Below are 17,255 nucleotides of genomic sequence, written 5' to 3'. Positions count from 1 at the left end.
CGACAGAGAGCGGCGTGCTCTCGATTTCTAGGGATAGTGGGGTAGCGGTAAGTCTCGCTAGCTCTCTGTCCACTGGCGCTGGGGCCATCGCTCTAGGTGCTGGCATTGCTACTTCCTCACTGCAACGGATTTGGAGACTCAGCCTTTGCAACATCGGCAATCTTTGGGTCTCTCTATGGCGAGCCCGCTCCTCTAACATATCCCTCAGGTCCCCCGAACAGCGGAGTAAGAGTATCTCAACATCGTCGATGGACGTGAGGGACTGTAGCTGTTGTTACGAGTGTCAGATCTCTCTACCTGTGGGTCGGAGTCCCCAACCCCATAGCTTCTGGTGATGGAGAGAGAAGCCATCCTATCTTGGGGATGACTGCTAGAGCGAGGGGGCATGATGCGCTTACTGTGGTTGCCCTCTCCAGTAACACCCTTCCCTTTGATCTGGCGCTTCAACGCCTCCATGTCAGTTATTATCTTGCGAATGAGGGCGTCCTGGTCTCCGAGTTTGTGCTCCAGACATTGAGCATATGACTCTCCCCATCGTCGTCGACCCTCTGGACTCTTTGAGTGGTCAGTGTTCCTTGCGCGTTTGTCTCGCACACCTCTGAAAGAGGTCTCCAAGCCTGCCATAATCGGAATAGCAGGAGGGCTATCTCTCCGTCGGACAGACTCTGGTGTGATACCATTGACAATAGACAGCAGAGTTTTGTCATTGTTAGCCATGGAAACGGTCGAAAAAGCTTGAAGAACAAGGTTTGTCTGTCATAGTTTTCCCACAGATGGCACCAATTGTACGGGGGTGAAATATTCTTGGTTCTCCGTACTCCTTGAGCACAAGCTTCACGTAACGTTGCTTATCTTGAAAACAGAAAGAAGGTGAGCTGCCCGGCGGTGAGCTGCCGGATAAACCCTCCGACGATCAAGTCAACACACTTGGAGAAGAAGAAGAATGTAGAGAGTGTTTTTGAGAAAGAGAGTTGTGAATTCCTTTAGATTGCTTACCTCTAACGTCCCCCCCATTCCTCATTTTCTAGGCTGGCCATGTAGCCTCAGAGATTGTGGGCGCATTACCTCTGCTGTCCTTTCCTAGACAGGCAGCTGTGCTCCCCTCTACCTTCCTTACACGTGTAGAGACCAAAACTTCCAAACAGTGTTTGTCGAATCGCCAAACGGTATTGATGCATATCAGGTGTGGATTTTACCTTCTTCATATCATTGGTCCAGGTGGCTCACAAAACCGGGCTATCACGACTGACCTATCACTTGGGAGAAACACCACAATGACTAGGACGACCGAACTATAATAAGTTGGTCCATCTGAACTGACCGGTTGTGAGGCATGCGGTTTGACATCTCGGTTTCCTCCCGCTACCTTGTAAAACATCTCGGCCCAAATTCAACCTGGACTGTCCGTGGCTCGGCCTAACGCATTACTGTGGATCTAACCGAATATCAGGCCGAATTATAGCTTGATTGAGCATCTGTGTGTCTCCGTATTCTGGTCGACGGTCTGCTCAGCCCAACATAATGGGCCGGGGAGCCGCATTGGTTCAGTTCGGTCAGACACAGGGTCTGGCCCTTGCAGGGCCCAACACCATACCCCGCGCTACCATAGCTCGGCCTTATTGTTTGGCGCAAATCCCCCTCTCATATAGCATTTCTGATCTTTTTACTATATAAGACAATTTCAGTCCATCCTAAAAGTCAAGTCTTAATCAATCATTTATATAAAAATATTTATTAAAGACAAAAATATAAAAGCAAAATTATTATTATTATTATTATTTTGTCCTTCTAAACCCTTCGAAGTTAAAATGACTTAAAAAAATATTTAAAACCAAAGTGATAAACTAAGAAAAATAATGCAAATATTATAAAATCACAATAATAAATAAAATAAAATATGTACATAAATATAAAAGATATAACATTATAGCTTTTCGATTTATATAACTGACGAATTATCAATAAATATGGTTATATATTATGTAAATTAAAATCTTAAGAAAGTACAATTTAATTATGATAAAACTATAAAATTATTGTATTTTTTACAAATTTTAAGAGAGATGGGTATAATTTATCCAAACAAAAATTACTGTCATATTTGCAAGAGGGCATTACTGTCATTTAAGTGGTAAATTAATTTATTTCTATTTCTTGCAAGAAAATAGATGAAAATATATTAAAAAAACAAAACTTCAAACCCACCATGTCTACACACTGTGATGGGTTTAGCAAGCGACATTTGTATTTTTAAACAAAAGAAAAGAAAAGAATACAATACAAACCCTCTCTCTCGCTCTCTCTCTCTCTCTTCGCTCGGAAATTTCAGAAGAGTTCATCATCGAGCTTCACACACCTTTGAGGTTTTCCAACTTCGTTAGGGTTTGTCTCCTTAGTCAACTCCCAAACCACTTCAAGGTGAGTCTCTCTCCTCATCATCGTCTCCACTAGGGTTCTAATTTTCGAGCATTTCCTTTGAATTCTCATCTCTCTCTATCTTCTGTGTTGTTTTTCATGGTTTTCTTCTTTGTCAAAGCTGTCCAAGACTCTGCTTTCGCCGTTTTACAGAGGTTTAGCTATACATATATATGTGTGTGTGTGCGTGTGTGTGTGTTGCTGACGTGATACATACTGTTGTGTGAAGATTGTGGTTCTGCTTTACGATCAATGAATAATGAGTTATATTTTGTTTTAGCTTAACTTGACTTTCGAGTTCTATTTCTAGTGTCTGTTTATGCCAGAGATGGTGCTGAAGTTTGACTAAAATTGGGTGTAAAGATTGTGCATTTATTTCATCGAAAGTAACGAAAGGGGAAAAAAAAGTAGATCATGACTGTCTGTGGATTCTTATGATTTTTGTGTGATTATGACTAACCCACTTAACTTTGATCGTCTTATTTATCCCCCAAATGTTGAGAGATTTGATTAGTTGATATGGGCAAATACCACATATATCAAGAAAAGAAAACTATTATCACATGAAAACCGTGAAAGTCAATAAATATTTTTTCTAAATTCTATTTAATTTCAAGTACATTTCTACATACTTTGTAACATTTTACAAACGAATATTATGCAATATGCAATAGTTTTAGCATCAGCTAACCTAGGTTACATTTTATATATGAATATTATACAAAACCATTTATAACATTTTATATATGAATATTTCCCTGTGTCATATCCCACTTTCAGATGCATATCCCACCTGCACCCGATGCTCGTATCCAAGCCCTCCTAACCTAAGGTTACAAGGATGAGGATAGTTTTATTTGGAGTCTCCCTGCCCTGCTTTGCTTAGCCTCAGCTGTTATTCATACGGGTAGGGATGTTGTAATGGGACTGGGCACAGCCACAGATCACTTGTCACTGGTAAAACACAGACAGAAAAGAGCAAGCCTAACAGCTAGTACATGCACAGCAAAAATTTATGTCCTGCATCTTCTTTCTCAATTCACCACCTTTTTTGTAGTTTGATAGTTGTATCAGCTACTGCAGCACTTCAATTGGGACAACTTTGGCTATGTGAATTTCATTTGTAATTTGCCAGTGGTCTATTCATAATTAAGGCTAGAATTACCATGTCAGTTGCTGTGCTTGTTGTCTGTTTTCCTCATATCTTTGATGAGAGTTCTTCTCGTCCTTATTGTTTTTCTTTATAGAGCTATCCAGAAACTTTAAGTTGAAGAGGACCTGGATAACATGGGATCAGCTGTAGTCCAGAAGATATGTGAAACACATTGTTGGTAGAAAAAAATAATTTTCACTCTTCCAGTAGGATGGCAACTGAGAGCCCTATGAGAATGATGGAAAGCAGTGGACCTAGAAATTGGTCCTCTTCGAAGGATGCTGCAACATTTGCACCACCACTGAATAATACTGCAGCAAATGAGTTGGGATTGCTTCTGAAGAGGCACAGAGTTTGCGGGGATCAGAGCAACATGGTACCAAATCGAAGTGGTAGTGCACCTCCAAGTATGGAGGGTTCATTTGCAGCTTTTGGGAACCTTATGGCTCAACAGAGCTCTAATCTGAATTCAAGCTTGGCAAGTTTTAGTAGTTCAACAGAAAATTACGAGTCTGAGGAACAACTGCGTGCTGATCCAGCCTATTTTACCTATTACTATTCTAATGTTAACTTGAATCCAAGGCTTCCTCCACCTATAATCTCAGAGGAGAATCGATGCCTTGTAGGTCAAATGGGTGGTTTTGGCAATAATTGGAGACTAACCTCCTTTGATGACAGTGGCAATGGATCCCTGCACTTCGCTCGAGCTTCCCTTTCTACTCATAACGAGGAGCCTGAAGATGATAGGCCACCCCAGCAAGCTTCGGATAATTGTTTGGAAAGTATTAATGCATTCACGCCTGGATATCATGCAGCTTCTTTGACAGCTCATCATAAAAGCTTGGTCGCTCTTATACAGGTATAGAACTTGATCTGAGTTGTCTACTCTTTCATATTTTTGTTTTGTTTTGTTTGAAATTTGGTTGTTGGGCATCATAACCATATTCTAAAAATTAGAATGATGTTCTTCATCGAGAGATTTTGCTGGAAATTCTTCTTGTATCTGTTGATATGTGCAACATTTAACTTATTATTAGACTTTGTGATCTATCATTATGTGGTGTATTAGGGAAAAATCGAAAAGTCAACTTTTCAATTTTTTTTACCACACTTGGTAATATAATAGCAAATTTAATCAGTAATCATATGGACTGGTTAATTTTTTTTTTTTTTTCTTTTTTCTGGATAAATAGAAGTCAATATTATTAACTTAGAAGCATCGAGGCAATGCTAACAAATCCAAAGGAAAAATGACTGAAAAAAACAACAAACTAAACATGAAGAGTATCTAAAAACTCCACAAAAGAAAACAAATTCAGAGCTACTATGACCCGAGGGAGTTATGGGGATGCTTGAGCAACCTATGATCCTGTGGTTGATCACCATAGATTTGTGGATTGATGGCTAGAGTTGAGGAATCTCTAAAGTTGCTTGGCTCATCCCCACAGGGTGGCCCCACTTTATTTTGGGAAGTTGGTTAAAAGCCAATTTTTTGGTTTTTTTAGGTCATATCACCTCTCTACTTTTTTGCACGTTTTTTCAAAAAAAAAAAAAATCCAAAGAATCCAAAAAGCTAGCTTTTAGTCTACTTTCCAAAATAATCATTTGATCAGGTAGAAACAAGACAGAAAGGCCTTTGCACTAAGACCAAGATTGACCAAGTCATGTGATACCTTGGGAAGCGCATCACAACTACCCATTGTGAAACCTTGTAAGGTGTATTGCACCTACTTGACACAACTGTTGAGTGTGAGCTAACCTGCATGGCCCACCTCTCCTATAAAAAGATCTTTCCCTCCATATGCAGCAAAGCTTCTCCTTACACATATAGCTTCTCCCTACATTAGAGCCTTCAGAGGTTCTCCTCCCTCTTTGCCACTCCCTAATCTGGGATGTCTTAGCTCTCTCCCTCTACACCTCTGGTGGTCTCACGCCATCTTAGTGCCTACCATGATTGCCATTAGGGCCCACAGCCAGCCTGCAATCTTCTTTTCTTCCTGCTTAAATGCAGGGAATGAATCAAAACAACTTTATCTTTTGTTATTGCCTTCTTGAGTGAATGGTTGTCGTCTCCTAAGTTACACGGACGCGGGTACGGGTGTTGGGTGCGGGTGCGGGTGCGTATCTAAGGGTCGGACACTTCAAAATTAAAAATTAAGGATACGTGGATATGTATCCAAATTTGGAAACGGGTACGGGGATACGTTAAATAGTTCTTAAAAAAAATATATATATTTATTATCACGCAAATACGGGACACGATAATTTCTAAAAAATGGGAATACTGATACAACAAGGGACACGTCAAATTTTTTTAATTTTTTTATAAATATTTTTATTTTAATATACATTAATTATTTTATTTATTTATTATATTTTTTAAATAATATGTTCCAATTAATTTTTTTTATTTTATTTTACATACATATATTTATTTTTTTAAGTAATATATATAAGTATATATTATCTTATAAATATATTATATGTTATATAATAATTATTATATAATATATTATAATAATAGTTATTGTTATTTATTATTCAGTTCCTTTACTATTACTATTATTATATATAAACTATTATTATTATTATGTATAGATAGATACGAAGGAATCAAGAGAGGAACGACAGAGAGAGGGAGAGAAAAGGGAAGCCATAGATCGCGATCGCGAGGGATAGAGAGAAGGTGAGAGAGAGAGAGAGGCTTTTCGAAGTCGTTTGTGGTGGTCGGCTGTTCGATCGACTGACGGAGCTTCGATCTTCGACTGGATCGACCGGATGGAGCTTCGACTAGATCATTCGACCGGATCATTCGACCAGGTTATCTCTTATCTCTTACTCTCACCTCTTTCATTTTTGTTGCTGTGAGCCGTGTCCGATAGAGAATAGACGAATCCGACACAGATCCCACACCCGCACCCGTGTCGTGTCGTGTCGACACGGGCATTTCGCGCCAAAGTGGCGAGTCCATGTAACACAGGTCATCTCACCCTTTTATACTTACTTTCATAACCTTGTGCAATAATTATAGATTTACTTATAATTCATGAACAATCTTTTCATTTTAATTTATTTGATCTAGATAAAGATGAATCCAGGAAAACGACATTGATCTTTTCATTTTAAAGTGTTTAGTGCTGGAGAAAAATCTGTTTAGTTTGAAGTATTTTATCTCAAAATCCTAGTACTGCTATTTGCTTTGTGTTTTGTTGTATTTTGAGGCGGTCTCGGGCTTGAGAGTGAATTTGAGTAAGTTTGAGTTAATCCCAATAGGGGAGGTTGACAGAGTCACCATGTTAGCAACTATTTTGGGGTGCAAAGTGTCAGCTTTGCCAATATCTTATTTAGGCTTGCCGTTGGGTGCTACCTTCAAGACGCTAGGGGTGTGGAATGGCATGGTGGAGCGAGTGCAGTGGCGGCTGACAGGTTGGAAAAAGCACTATTTGTCAAAAGGGGGGCGTTTAACTTTGATTAACAGTGTGCTGAGTAGTATTCCGACTTCATGTCGGTACAGGTAATCCCGGTTTTGGTGGCTCGACGTTTGGAGAAGCTACAGGGAGATTTTTTGTGGGGGAGTGGAGAGGAAGTTTTCCGTTATCATTTGGTGGGATGGGATCGGATTTGTTGTCCAAAGGAGGCGGGTGGTTTGGGGGTTTGGAGTTTGGTCACTTTTAATCGAGCCTTATTGCGTAAATGGTTTTGGCAGTTTGCGTGGGAGTGAGACTGGCTTTGGCGGAGGGTGATTGCTGCAAAGTTTGGAGTGGATAGCAGGGATTGGAGGACGGATAATGTTACAGGAATTCATGGGCGGGGATTGTGGAAAGGGATTTGGTTTGGGAGGGATGAGTTTTGGGATCAGGTGCATTTTCGAGTGGGAAATGGGGAGAGGGTTCGGTTTTGAAGGGATAAATGGTGTGGGGAGGTGTTGTTGGAGGATCGATTCTCTTTGATTTTTGGCATTGCGGCGGAGCCAGAGGTGACTGTGGCGAACTATTTGGGCAATGTAGAGGTGGTGGTTTGGGACGTCCACCTGTGGCGGGCAGTTCAGGGTTGGGAGGCTACTCAATTGGAGGAGATGCTGGGGTTGTTATATGGTTTGGGGCTCGTTGGGCAAGGGGAGGATGGGGTTGTGTGGGCAGTGTTGGGTACAAAAGGACTCTTTACTGCGTCATCCTTTTATCGGAGTTTGGTGGGGGAGGCGACTACGTTGTTCCCTTGGCGAAGCATTTAGGTTCCGGGTGTTCCATCTGAGGTAGTGTTCTTTTTGTGGACAGCTGCTTTGGGCCGGAATCTCACTATTGACAATTTGGTTCGTCGAGGTCATGTCTTAGTGAATCGCTGTTGTATGTGTTGTGCGGATGCAGAGTCGGTGGATCATTTATTTCTTCATTGTGATGTTGCATCACGACTATGGGGATTGGTATGGTCTTTGTTTGGGGATGTTGGGGTGCAGCCCAAGGGGGTGTTGGAGATGTTATGGGGTTGGCGAGGTGCTCGTGTTGGTCGTCAACGTCGGTGGATTTGGTCCGTCACGCCTTTTTGTTTGATGTAGCTGGTTTGGTTGGAGAGGAATCGACGGACGTTTCTCGAGATTACTCATTCGGTGTCTTGGCTTGAGAATTGATTGTTGCTTACTTTATGCACTTGGTTGGAGTCACGGGCCGACCTGGATATATTTGTTTTCATAGATTTTTTGGATAAAGTTATTGGTTAGGAGTCCTAGGTTTATTGTATTCTTTGCATCTTTTTGATGCTTTTCTAATAAATTTAATTACTTATCAAAAAAAAAAAAAAAGGTCACTGAGTCCTTATGACAAGCTACTATTGGTGGTATAGTTTCAAATCTCAATCATGGTGCTTGTGAGCCTAGAAAAGCCCTACAAAGCCACCTGTTTTACAAAAGTAACAAAACACCCATACTTTCATGCCTGGATCAATACAGTGAACTGTTAAGGAAGTTATCTTATCAGATATTACTAGACATATATTTGCTAATGTAATGTACCTGTATATTTGCATTCCTATAAACAATTATGACTGAAACTATTAAGTAGACTGAAACTATTAAGTAGTGGGTAAAAAATTATTGATGCTTCAGTGTGGAACCAAGTTGGTTCATTAAACATTATTGAACACTAGATTGTTAAGTTACAATTTTTGGTCATTAGGAGGTTAATTTTTGTGTATTTTGTCTTTTTTTTTTTGGTGAGTATTAGAGGGTTGTAATTGTGTGTGTTGCCTAATGCTTATGATTTGCTACATTTTCCTTCTGAATCTTAGGAAGACTTTCCCCGCACCCCTTCTCCTGTGTACAATCAGTCTCGTTCCTCAAGCCATGTTACAACAGAGGAGCCCGTTGATCATGATGTTCAAGCCATTTCATTGGATAATCTTTCTCTGAACGTTTCAAAGTTCTCAGACTCAAAATCAGGCTCTGTCAATGTTTATGCGGATGTGAATACTGAAGCTGCAAATGATCATGGGTTAACATCCAATGATAAACCGTCAATTACCTCTTTGCCAAAAAAATCATATCCTGCCACAATTGAGGGTTCACCACCCCATCAAAGTGTTGAACTAATCAATAAGGATGCTGGTTCTGGGGAGAAGGTGTGTGTTAGTGGTCCCACCAGGTCAGATACTTTTTCTCTACAAGAACAGAAATGTCATGGGAATAATATGCAACAGCAGCCTTTTTCCCGACGAGGTGCAAGTTATCAAGTTCATGGAGCTCAAGGCCAAGTGATTTCTCAAGGAGTGAACCTCTCACACAGTGGCATGGAAAAAGTTTCTCATGGCCACCCAAAGTTTTCCTCAGCTGAGGTACAACCAGTTCTGCAACCTCCTGGACTCACACCTCCTTTATATGCAACGGCAGCAGCCTATATGTCTTCAGGGAATCCATTTTATCCTGGTTTACATCCATCTGGCTTATACCCTCCTCAATACAGTGTGGGCGGTTATGTTATGAGCTCTGCATTTCTTCCCCCATTTATAGCCGGATATCCATCTGATACTGGTATACCTATGCAATATGATGCTGCATCTGGTCAAAGCTTCAATAGTCGAACTCCTGGTGTTTCAACAGGGGAAGGCATTCCACATACAGGTGATTTACAACATATAAACAAGTTCTATGGACAGCATGGGTTGTTGCTGCAACCTCCTTTCCTGGACCCCCTTCAAATGCAATACTTCCAGCACCCTGCTGAGGATGCATATGGTGCTTCAGGTCAATATGGTTGGTTGGCGTCAATGGGTGTACCTGGGGACCAAGTTGGTTCTTTTGCTTCACAAAAGGAAGCAACTGTTGCTGCTTATAGGGGTGATCAGACATTCCATCCTTCAGCAACTGGAAGTCTGAACATTCTTAGTCCAAGAAAAGGAGGAATCACAGCTAGTAGTTACTATGGAAGTCCACCAAGCATGGGTGTCATGACACAATTTCCAGTTTCACCTCTAGGCAGTCCATTGCTGCCAGCATCTCCTGTGGCAGGAGCAAATCATCCAGGAAACAGAAATGAATTGAGATTTTCTCAAGGTTCTAGTAGAAATGTGGGAGTATACTCTGGATGGCAAGGACAAAGAGGAGGTGACTCCTTTAATGACACTAAAAAACATTCTTTTCTGGAAGAGCTAAAATCCAGCAGTGGTCGTAAAATTGACCTCCCTGATATTGCTGGGCGTATTGTTGAACTCAGGTGATGTTTTATACCTAGGTTGTTTGCCATTTCATCTTTATAATGTAATTGCAATATTATCTTCAATATGGAAAATAATTTCTTTTGTATCTTTACCTCAGTGTTGATCAACATGGAAGTCGGTTTATTCAGCAGAAGTTGGAAAACTGTGGGGTTGAAGAGAAGGCATCTGTTTTCAAAGAAGTTCTTCCTCATGCTTCAAAGTTAATGACAGATGTTTTTGGGAACTATGTCATTCAAAAGGTATGCTTTCAAAGTTATGTTCATACGTGTGTATCTATCAAACATAATTTGATATGGTTAGCTCCTTTTCTCTACCCCCAAACCACTCTTAAATGCTGACAGTTTTTTGAGCATGGAACTTGCGAACAAAGGAAGGAACTTGCAGATCAACTTTCAGGACAGATGTTAACTTTAAGTTTGCAGATGTATGGATGTCGTGTAATTCAGAAGGTAAGTGAATTTTTATGACCTCGCAATTTCAAGAGGCTTGTTGACACAAGGTTTTGTACTTAAAAGGTTAATACTTAGATATGTAAGAAGTGTGAATACATTTGTTAATAGTTGCTATGGTTTTAAATTTATTTTCTTGAATATGACTGCTTGCCTCTTAGTTTGTCGATGTAAATTGCTCTTCTTGTTGTCTTACAAATGAGGATGGGCTTCTATCTATGTTTTGGTTCCAAATATTTCCTTTTCTCTAGGAGCGTATAATGAATGCAAAAATAAAAATCAGCTGCTTCTGTTTGTAATACAAAAACAGTAGTTATTTACACATGATATCCTCAGCTAGATTGTGACATATATTTGTGCCACATTTTTGAGTTATTAGACGGCACACTTAAAAATCATTTTATGGTTTTGATGTTGGTTGGTCTCGCTGAATATTTGCTAATGGATAGGATTTCTATTCTCTTTCAAATTAATACCACTCGAAAGTGTGGTATAATAGTTTCACAGAATGTACAGGTTTTTTATGCTTTTGTATTAATGTTTCTTTGGAAATTTGACTGTGTTTGTGAATTGGGTGCTAGTTCTATATAGTCCTCATTTATTCTTATCTCTTAAATGTTTAATTGTAACTCCTTTAATATTTGATCCTTTTCTGGATTCTCATTCTAGGCCCTCGAGGTTATTGAACCTGACCAGAAAACACAGCTTGTGCATGAGCTTGATGGCCATGTCATGAGATGTGTGAGAGATCAAAATGGAAATCATGTCATACAAAAGTGCATTGAATGCATTCCGACGGAGAAAATTGGGTTTATTATTTCTGCCTTCCGGGGCCAAGTTGCTAATCTTTCCACTCATCCCTATGGTTGCCGTGTTATTCAGGTGATATTTTACTGTTTCTTTGGTGAGAAGGCACCTTTCATGACTTGTTTGTAATGTTATATTGAACTCTCCCCTTTTTCTTGGTATATTATAGAGAGTTTTGGAGCATTGTTCAGATGATTTGCAAAGTCAATGCATAGTTGATGAAATCCTGGACTCTGCTTATGTTCTTGCTCAAGAACAATATGGAAATTATGTTACCCAGGTTGGTCTTTTTTGATTATCTTTTTTTCTTTTTTCCTCCTGATGGTATCATATCATTACTTTCACTGCAATGACAAATTCGAATTATAGTTTTTGGAACATTATGCTTTTGCTTCAGATTTGGTTGTTAATACTTGTTGACAATATCTGATACCATTTAACTTGAATAGCCTAACAAAAAGATATTAATTTCACAATTTATATAATCTTTTTTTATTCACATGTTTTATTGAGACTATTTGTTTGGTCTTTTTTATGTGAAAATGATGCAAAAAATATATTGAAAAAAAAACTAATTCCACAAATTTAATCGTTTTAGTTTGTGCACTCCAGGTCAGATTTGGTGTTTCAAGTCTGGCATCACCGTTTAAGGCTTGTATTAACATTTTAATATTTGATATCCAGCTAACTAGTCGCCATTCCATAACTTAAATTTCCTCCTGGTACTTTGATTTTCTGTTATGACTCTCATTTGTTTTTCCTTTTTCAGCCAGCAGCTATTCTGTTAGTGATTCCTTGAAAAAAGGTCCCTAGGCCTTAAAAGTACTCAACATTTTCTCATTTAACATTCCAAGGAGCACCAAGATGATGCTTTTAATACCAGAATACTAAAAGTCTATGTCGAGTTCGTAATGTTGAAATCAATGTTTTAAAAACCGGACCGGTGAATGAACCGGAAAAATGATCGGGTGGACGGGTCACCGGTTCAACCGTCGGGTTGAACCGGAATCGAACCGTGACGCCATAAATATATTAAAATTATATTTAAATAAAAATATAAGTAATAAAATTATAAATTAAAAATTTTAATAATCTTAAATATTTCTCTTAATACTTTTTTTATTAAAAAATATAAAAATATATTTAAAAATATTATTAATTTTCATTTTGGAAGAAGAAATTAAATATTTAATATTCCTTCCATATGATTTTAATTCAAACACTTTGATTGAAAGAAGAGCAAAATTTTTGGAGGGATATCAAATTTTAAGTTTCCCTCCAATGAATTTGATTGAATCCCACGTAGATTTCTTGAGTTTTTTGGAAGAATTTTTTTCTTATAAATAGATGGAAGCTTTCACAATAATTTCAAGCTCTCAATGGGATTCCTCACAAGAGGAGACCCTTAAAAGAGAGTTTCCAATTAAATTTTTATTATATATATAATATATAATATATATATATATATATATATAAAATAAGAAAGAAAGAAAATAAAAAAACAGGAAAAAAAAAAAGGGGGCCGGACCGGTTTGATCAACCCGTGACCGGGTCGACCGGTTTGACCGGTGGGTTCACCGGTTTTCAAAAAATAGGCCGGTTTTTTCAAATGGCCGGTTTAAGAGGGTCGACCGGACCGGAACCCCATCCGGTCACCGGTTGAACCGGCCGGTCCGGTCCGGTTTTTAAAACCATGGTTGAAATCATGTCTACCTTATGTCCTTCATTAGTAGTGCCATATATTTTGCTATTCCATCAAAGATGCAAATCCTTGTGTCTTGCAATGATGCTTCACTCTGGAATTGCAATTTTCTGCCACTGCATAGAAGCTTGTGGTTCTTTTGTTGTAGAACTATTGTGATGGAACTTAAAACTATGTTGATAGTTGAGATGATTTCATGCTATCAAGAAATTCAAATATTATAGTGTACGAATAGCTTGTAATATAAGAAGAGAAGCAAAATACATTCCAATTCTGGAATTTGAAGCAACTGCCTTTGTCTTTGTCCAGTGTATTAGAACAAGCCCTGTGAATACACTGGCTTTGTGTGCATGAAATTTGTAGCCGTACAGATCCGAGTCCTAGGATCAGTACGACAAACAGTTAATTTGATAAAAATGCTGCGATTATATCAAGAGATAAGATTCTTCCATATTTAATCACTGCAATGCTGGCTAAGAAGCATGGATACGGACGCGTGACACGATACAGATACGACACGGACACACCGACGCGTTAATTTTCAAATAATGCAGGACATGACACGTGGAGAACACGCACGAAATATATAATTTTATATATTTATTAATATTATATATATAAATATATCATTCAAAGATAATAAAAAATGCAATATGACACTAATTCCTATAAATTTATATGGGTTTTGTTTTATTATTGTATCTTAAGTTGTTTTGTTCAAACTTATAATTAGTTTTACATATGTCTAATCGATAGGCACCTGTGTGTGTTTAAGTGATTGACACGTGTGTCCTCCAAATGTCCAAAGAGTGTCTAGGTCTTTAAAAAAATTTAAAAATAGGACACGTTTTGAAAAGTGTTGGACACGTGTCCTAAGAGTGTCCAAAGAGTGTCGGTGTCCGAGACGGACATGACACGGATACGTTACCTTCTTAGAAGTATCCGTGCTTCTTAGAATGCCGGTAAGGATTTTGGAAATTTTATTTGAATTTTATAATTAATTGAATTGTTTGCTATGTATTTTATGTTCTTGTCTAACTAGTTTTTTAGATATGCAAATATGCATGCATGGTTGTTTGAATGCACAATAGATTAAATCCCTGTGTACATAGGGATTTCTTCTTTCTGTATGAACTTCAGATGGTTACCCACTTTGGATTTCTCTTCTTTCTTCTTTGTTTTTATGCTTTCTTTTTCCTCATGTTTCCCAAATTACATGTTTAATTATTATACTGAATTGAATGAAATGCTTGCAGCATGTTTTGGAAAGGGGAAAGGCTCATGAAAGAAGCCAAATCATCAGCAAGTTGACTGGAAAAATTGTACAAATGAGTCAACATAAATATGCATCGAATGTTATTGAGAAGTGTTTGGAGCATTGTGATGCAGCTGAACGGGAACTCTTGATTGAGGAGATTCTTGGGCAGTCTGAAAACGATAATTTATTGGTAAGTAGAACTGAAAGTTTTAGAATACTTGTGGTGTTGATTAGTTATGAGATACTCAGCAAATAAGTTATTTTGTTTGTAAAAATTACCCAAGTCTTTTAAGTGCACACCTGTCAGGCTGAACCAATCTGGGATTGGTCCATATTTCATGTTAATCAATAGGCTCAGATACAGACACCAGCCCTTGCTATATTTAGTTAAGGTGCTACCTGTTTTTTGTGTTGAGCTTATGCCCTCTTCTTTCAAAGAAGTGAGATTTGAAAATATTCTTATATTATGATTTAAACTTTTCCTTTTGTAGTACTAGTACCCAGGAGATTCCTGTAAATTGGAACTTTTGGGGGGAACCTGGGAGGGTACATAATTGGTAGAAACTTAATATCTGGCATTGTTTATACAAAGTGACTACCTTCACGTTCCAACTCGCATCCTTACACTTTCCAGGCCAAACATTTGCAATTATACCAATTAATATTGGGAATTGTGATTGTGCTGAATAGGAACAATAGACGATGTTTCTTTAGATATTCTACTAGGAATGTTGAGATTTTGCACGTATCAACTAAGAATCTTTTGAAATATCTTGGGAATGGTGCCCTATATAAGAATCTTTTGATATATTTAACAACTAAACACTTACATAGCCTTTTAATTCTTGGGTCAAGGGGGCAAGTGTTGACTAGGTTGGGTCAAGCTGTTTCAGGTTGGCTTAAGACCTAGAATTACAGGCACTATATGATGCAGTTTTTCAATTGCTTGGCCTGTGGCAGACGAGTATTAATATTCTTGTATTTTGATATTGTGAACAATCATAAAGTCTATATGTAATTCTTCATAGTTCAAATGCTTTCAAGGAATATATGCCATTTGAATACTGTTGAGTTGATTTTGAAGCTTGTATCGATTGAGCTTCTATCTGTTGTATGACTTCCTTATTGGTTTATTCTAGACAATGATGAAAGACCAGTTTGCAAATTATGTGGTCCAAAAGATCCTCGACACAAGCAATGATACACAACGTGAACTTTTGCTAAATCGAATCAGGATACATCTTCATGCTTTGAAGAAATACACTTATGGAAAACACATAGTTGCTCGCTTTGAACAATTATCCGGTGAAGGTGTGTGGATTTTATATTTCGTAATTCCCTATCTAGTGTGCACATGATGCAATAGAGATAGTCATTTATGCAGTTTTCTTTTCTATAAATATTTCGTAATTCCCCTCTACTATTGTGGTCACTTCTTTTACTGAACTGTTGATAAATATTCTTTTACTTCTGAATTTGCTACCGTAGGTACTTATAATTTCTCTTTGAAGAAAAAAGAATAAAGGCTGGGGGAAAAAAAAAAAGGAAGTAAACTGCTCATTTTTGTTCCTAAACTTCATTTTCTTCTTTAGATTTAAATTTGCTTTGGAAGCAAAAAGAACAGAAGCTAGAAAAGCAAAAAGAAATAGATGAACTGCTGATTTTGCATTTTAGAAGTATTTTCATGGTGCATAATCTTAATGATGCCAAAAGTAGGTCCTCAGTGTTTTCTACGCAGGCTTTCTTACTCCTATGTGATGCAGACATAACTTATGACTCAGAAGAATAATAACTATGCATATAAGCCAGAGAAATCTCCTTTCGTTATTCCTATTTTTCTAAGACCCACTCAATGGGGCTCAAACTCTACTGCCTCAGCCACCTCAATTGCCTTTCATATAAATTCATGTGGTATGGAATATGTTCAAGAACTTCTAAATCAAATAAACAATTTATTAACCCTGTGTTTGGACTAATGGGGATTTTTATTGTGATTTATGTGGCCTTTAGAGTTGCATATCATTTATAAAAAAATGAGCCATTGATGTGAATGGCCGCCATCTTCAAAACTTGATGTTGCATCATTGCTTGAGAACCAAACCAATCTGCTCGGACTTATCTATTTTTGGTGATGGCACAAATTACTATTACTAATACAACCCCATTTTGTATGGAGGATTTCTGCATTTAACTTGAAATACAGTTGTGCTAAGTTTCTTACGACAGGATATGAAGATATGGACTTAACATGAATTGTGTGCATGTAACTGTTTTTATAATCGGGCATTGGCATGCCTTGACCATTACCATGGTATACTGTCCATTTTTCCCTAACCAAAATCACAGCTACTTAATGATTATGATAGCCTTATTCCCCTATCCTATTTGTTTTTCATGATCCCATCATAATACCGACAATAATTGGAAATTATTCATCAATCTTTGTTGTGCAGAAAGTGAAGCTTTGGAGGCAGAAGCTGCTTAGAATGGGACAGTGGCCTGCTGTTTGTTGTTCCTTTGGTGATGGGTAAACCTGATGCAGCATAAAGTTAGAACAGCGGATGTAGGCAGCAGCCCATACCATTCTTTTATAGAGTCGGTTGGCAGTTTGATATTCCAAAAATTGGTAAAATGGTGTGTAATGTATAATAAATTTAACTGTATTTATGAATGTGTGTATAGGAATAATTAATGGTTGGCTGTTTGTAAGGATTCAAAATGTTGCTCGCGAAATTATTAGTTGAAAAAGGATTTGATTGGTTTTTA

At 38.0% G+C, this 17,255-nt stretch overlaps 1 protein-coding gene across 6 annotated transcripts; it reads left to right on the top strand.

Annotated features, from left to right (window-relative positions):
• The first annotated feature begins 2,190 nt into the window (after positions 1–2,190).
• PUM5 (pumilio 5) lies at positions 2,191–17,255 on the top strand. 6 transcript variants are annotated; one of them, XM_028216204.2, is made up of 10 exons: positions 2,191–2,418; positions 3,663–4,427; positions 8,849–10,269; positions 10,371–10,512; positions 10,615–10,722; positions 11,392–11,604; positions 11,699–11,809; positions 14,488–14,679; positions 15,629–15,800; positions 16,943–17,255. In XM_028216204.2, exons 2-10 carry the CDS (start codon positions 3,780–3,782, stop codon positions 16,972–16,974), a joined length of 3,039 nt encoding a protein of 1,012 aa, XP_028072005.1. In that variant the 5' UTR covers positions 2,191–2,418; positions 3,663–3,779; the 3' UTR covers positions 16,975–17,255. The 6 variants fall into 6 exon arrangements, with proteins under 6 accessions (XP_028072005.1, XP_028072003.1, XP_028072006.1 ...); XM_028216202.2 differs by having other exon boundaries at positions 2,207–2,418; positions 15,978–17,255; XM_082908642.1 differs by having other exon boundaries at positions 2,217–2,418; positions 3,196–4,427.

This window comes from Camellia sinensis, chromosome 15 (genome assembly GCF_055761805.1).
Source record: "Camellia sinensis isolate YWXY chromosome 15, ASM5576180v1, whole genome shotgun sequence".
Classification (NCBI taxonomy): Eukaryota; Viridiplantae; Streptophyta; class Magnoliopsida; order Ericales; family Theaceae; genus Camellia; species Camellia sinensis.
Note: the sequence above shows the minus strand (reverse complement) of the source record. Positions and strands in the feature narration are given on the sequence as shown.

What these genes read in the sequence shown, in the direction of transcription:
- PUM5 (XM_028216202.2), top strand. Translation starts at nt 3,780, where the DNA reads ATGGCAACTGAGAGCCCTATGAGAATGATGGAAAGCAGTGGACCTAGA. An exon ending in GCTTGGTCGCTCTTATACAG is followed by an intron (nt 4,428 to 8,848) that starts GTATAGAACTTG and finishes TCTGAATCTTAG; the next exon opens with GAAGACTTTCCCCGCACCCC. An exon ending in GGAACTATGTCATTCAAAAG is followed by an intron (nt 10,513 to 10,614) that starts GTATGCTTTCAA and finishes AAATGCTGACAG; the next exon opens with TTTTTTGAGCATGGAACTTG.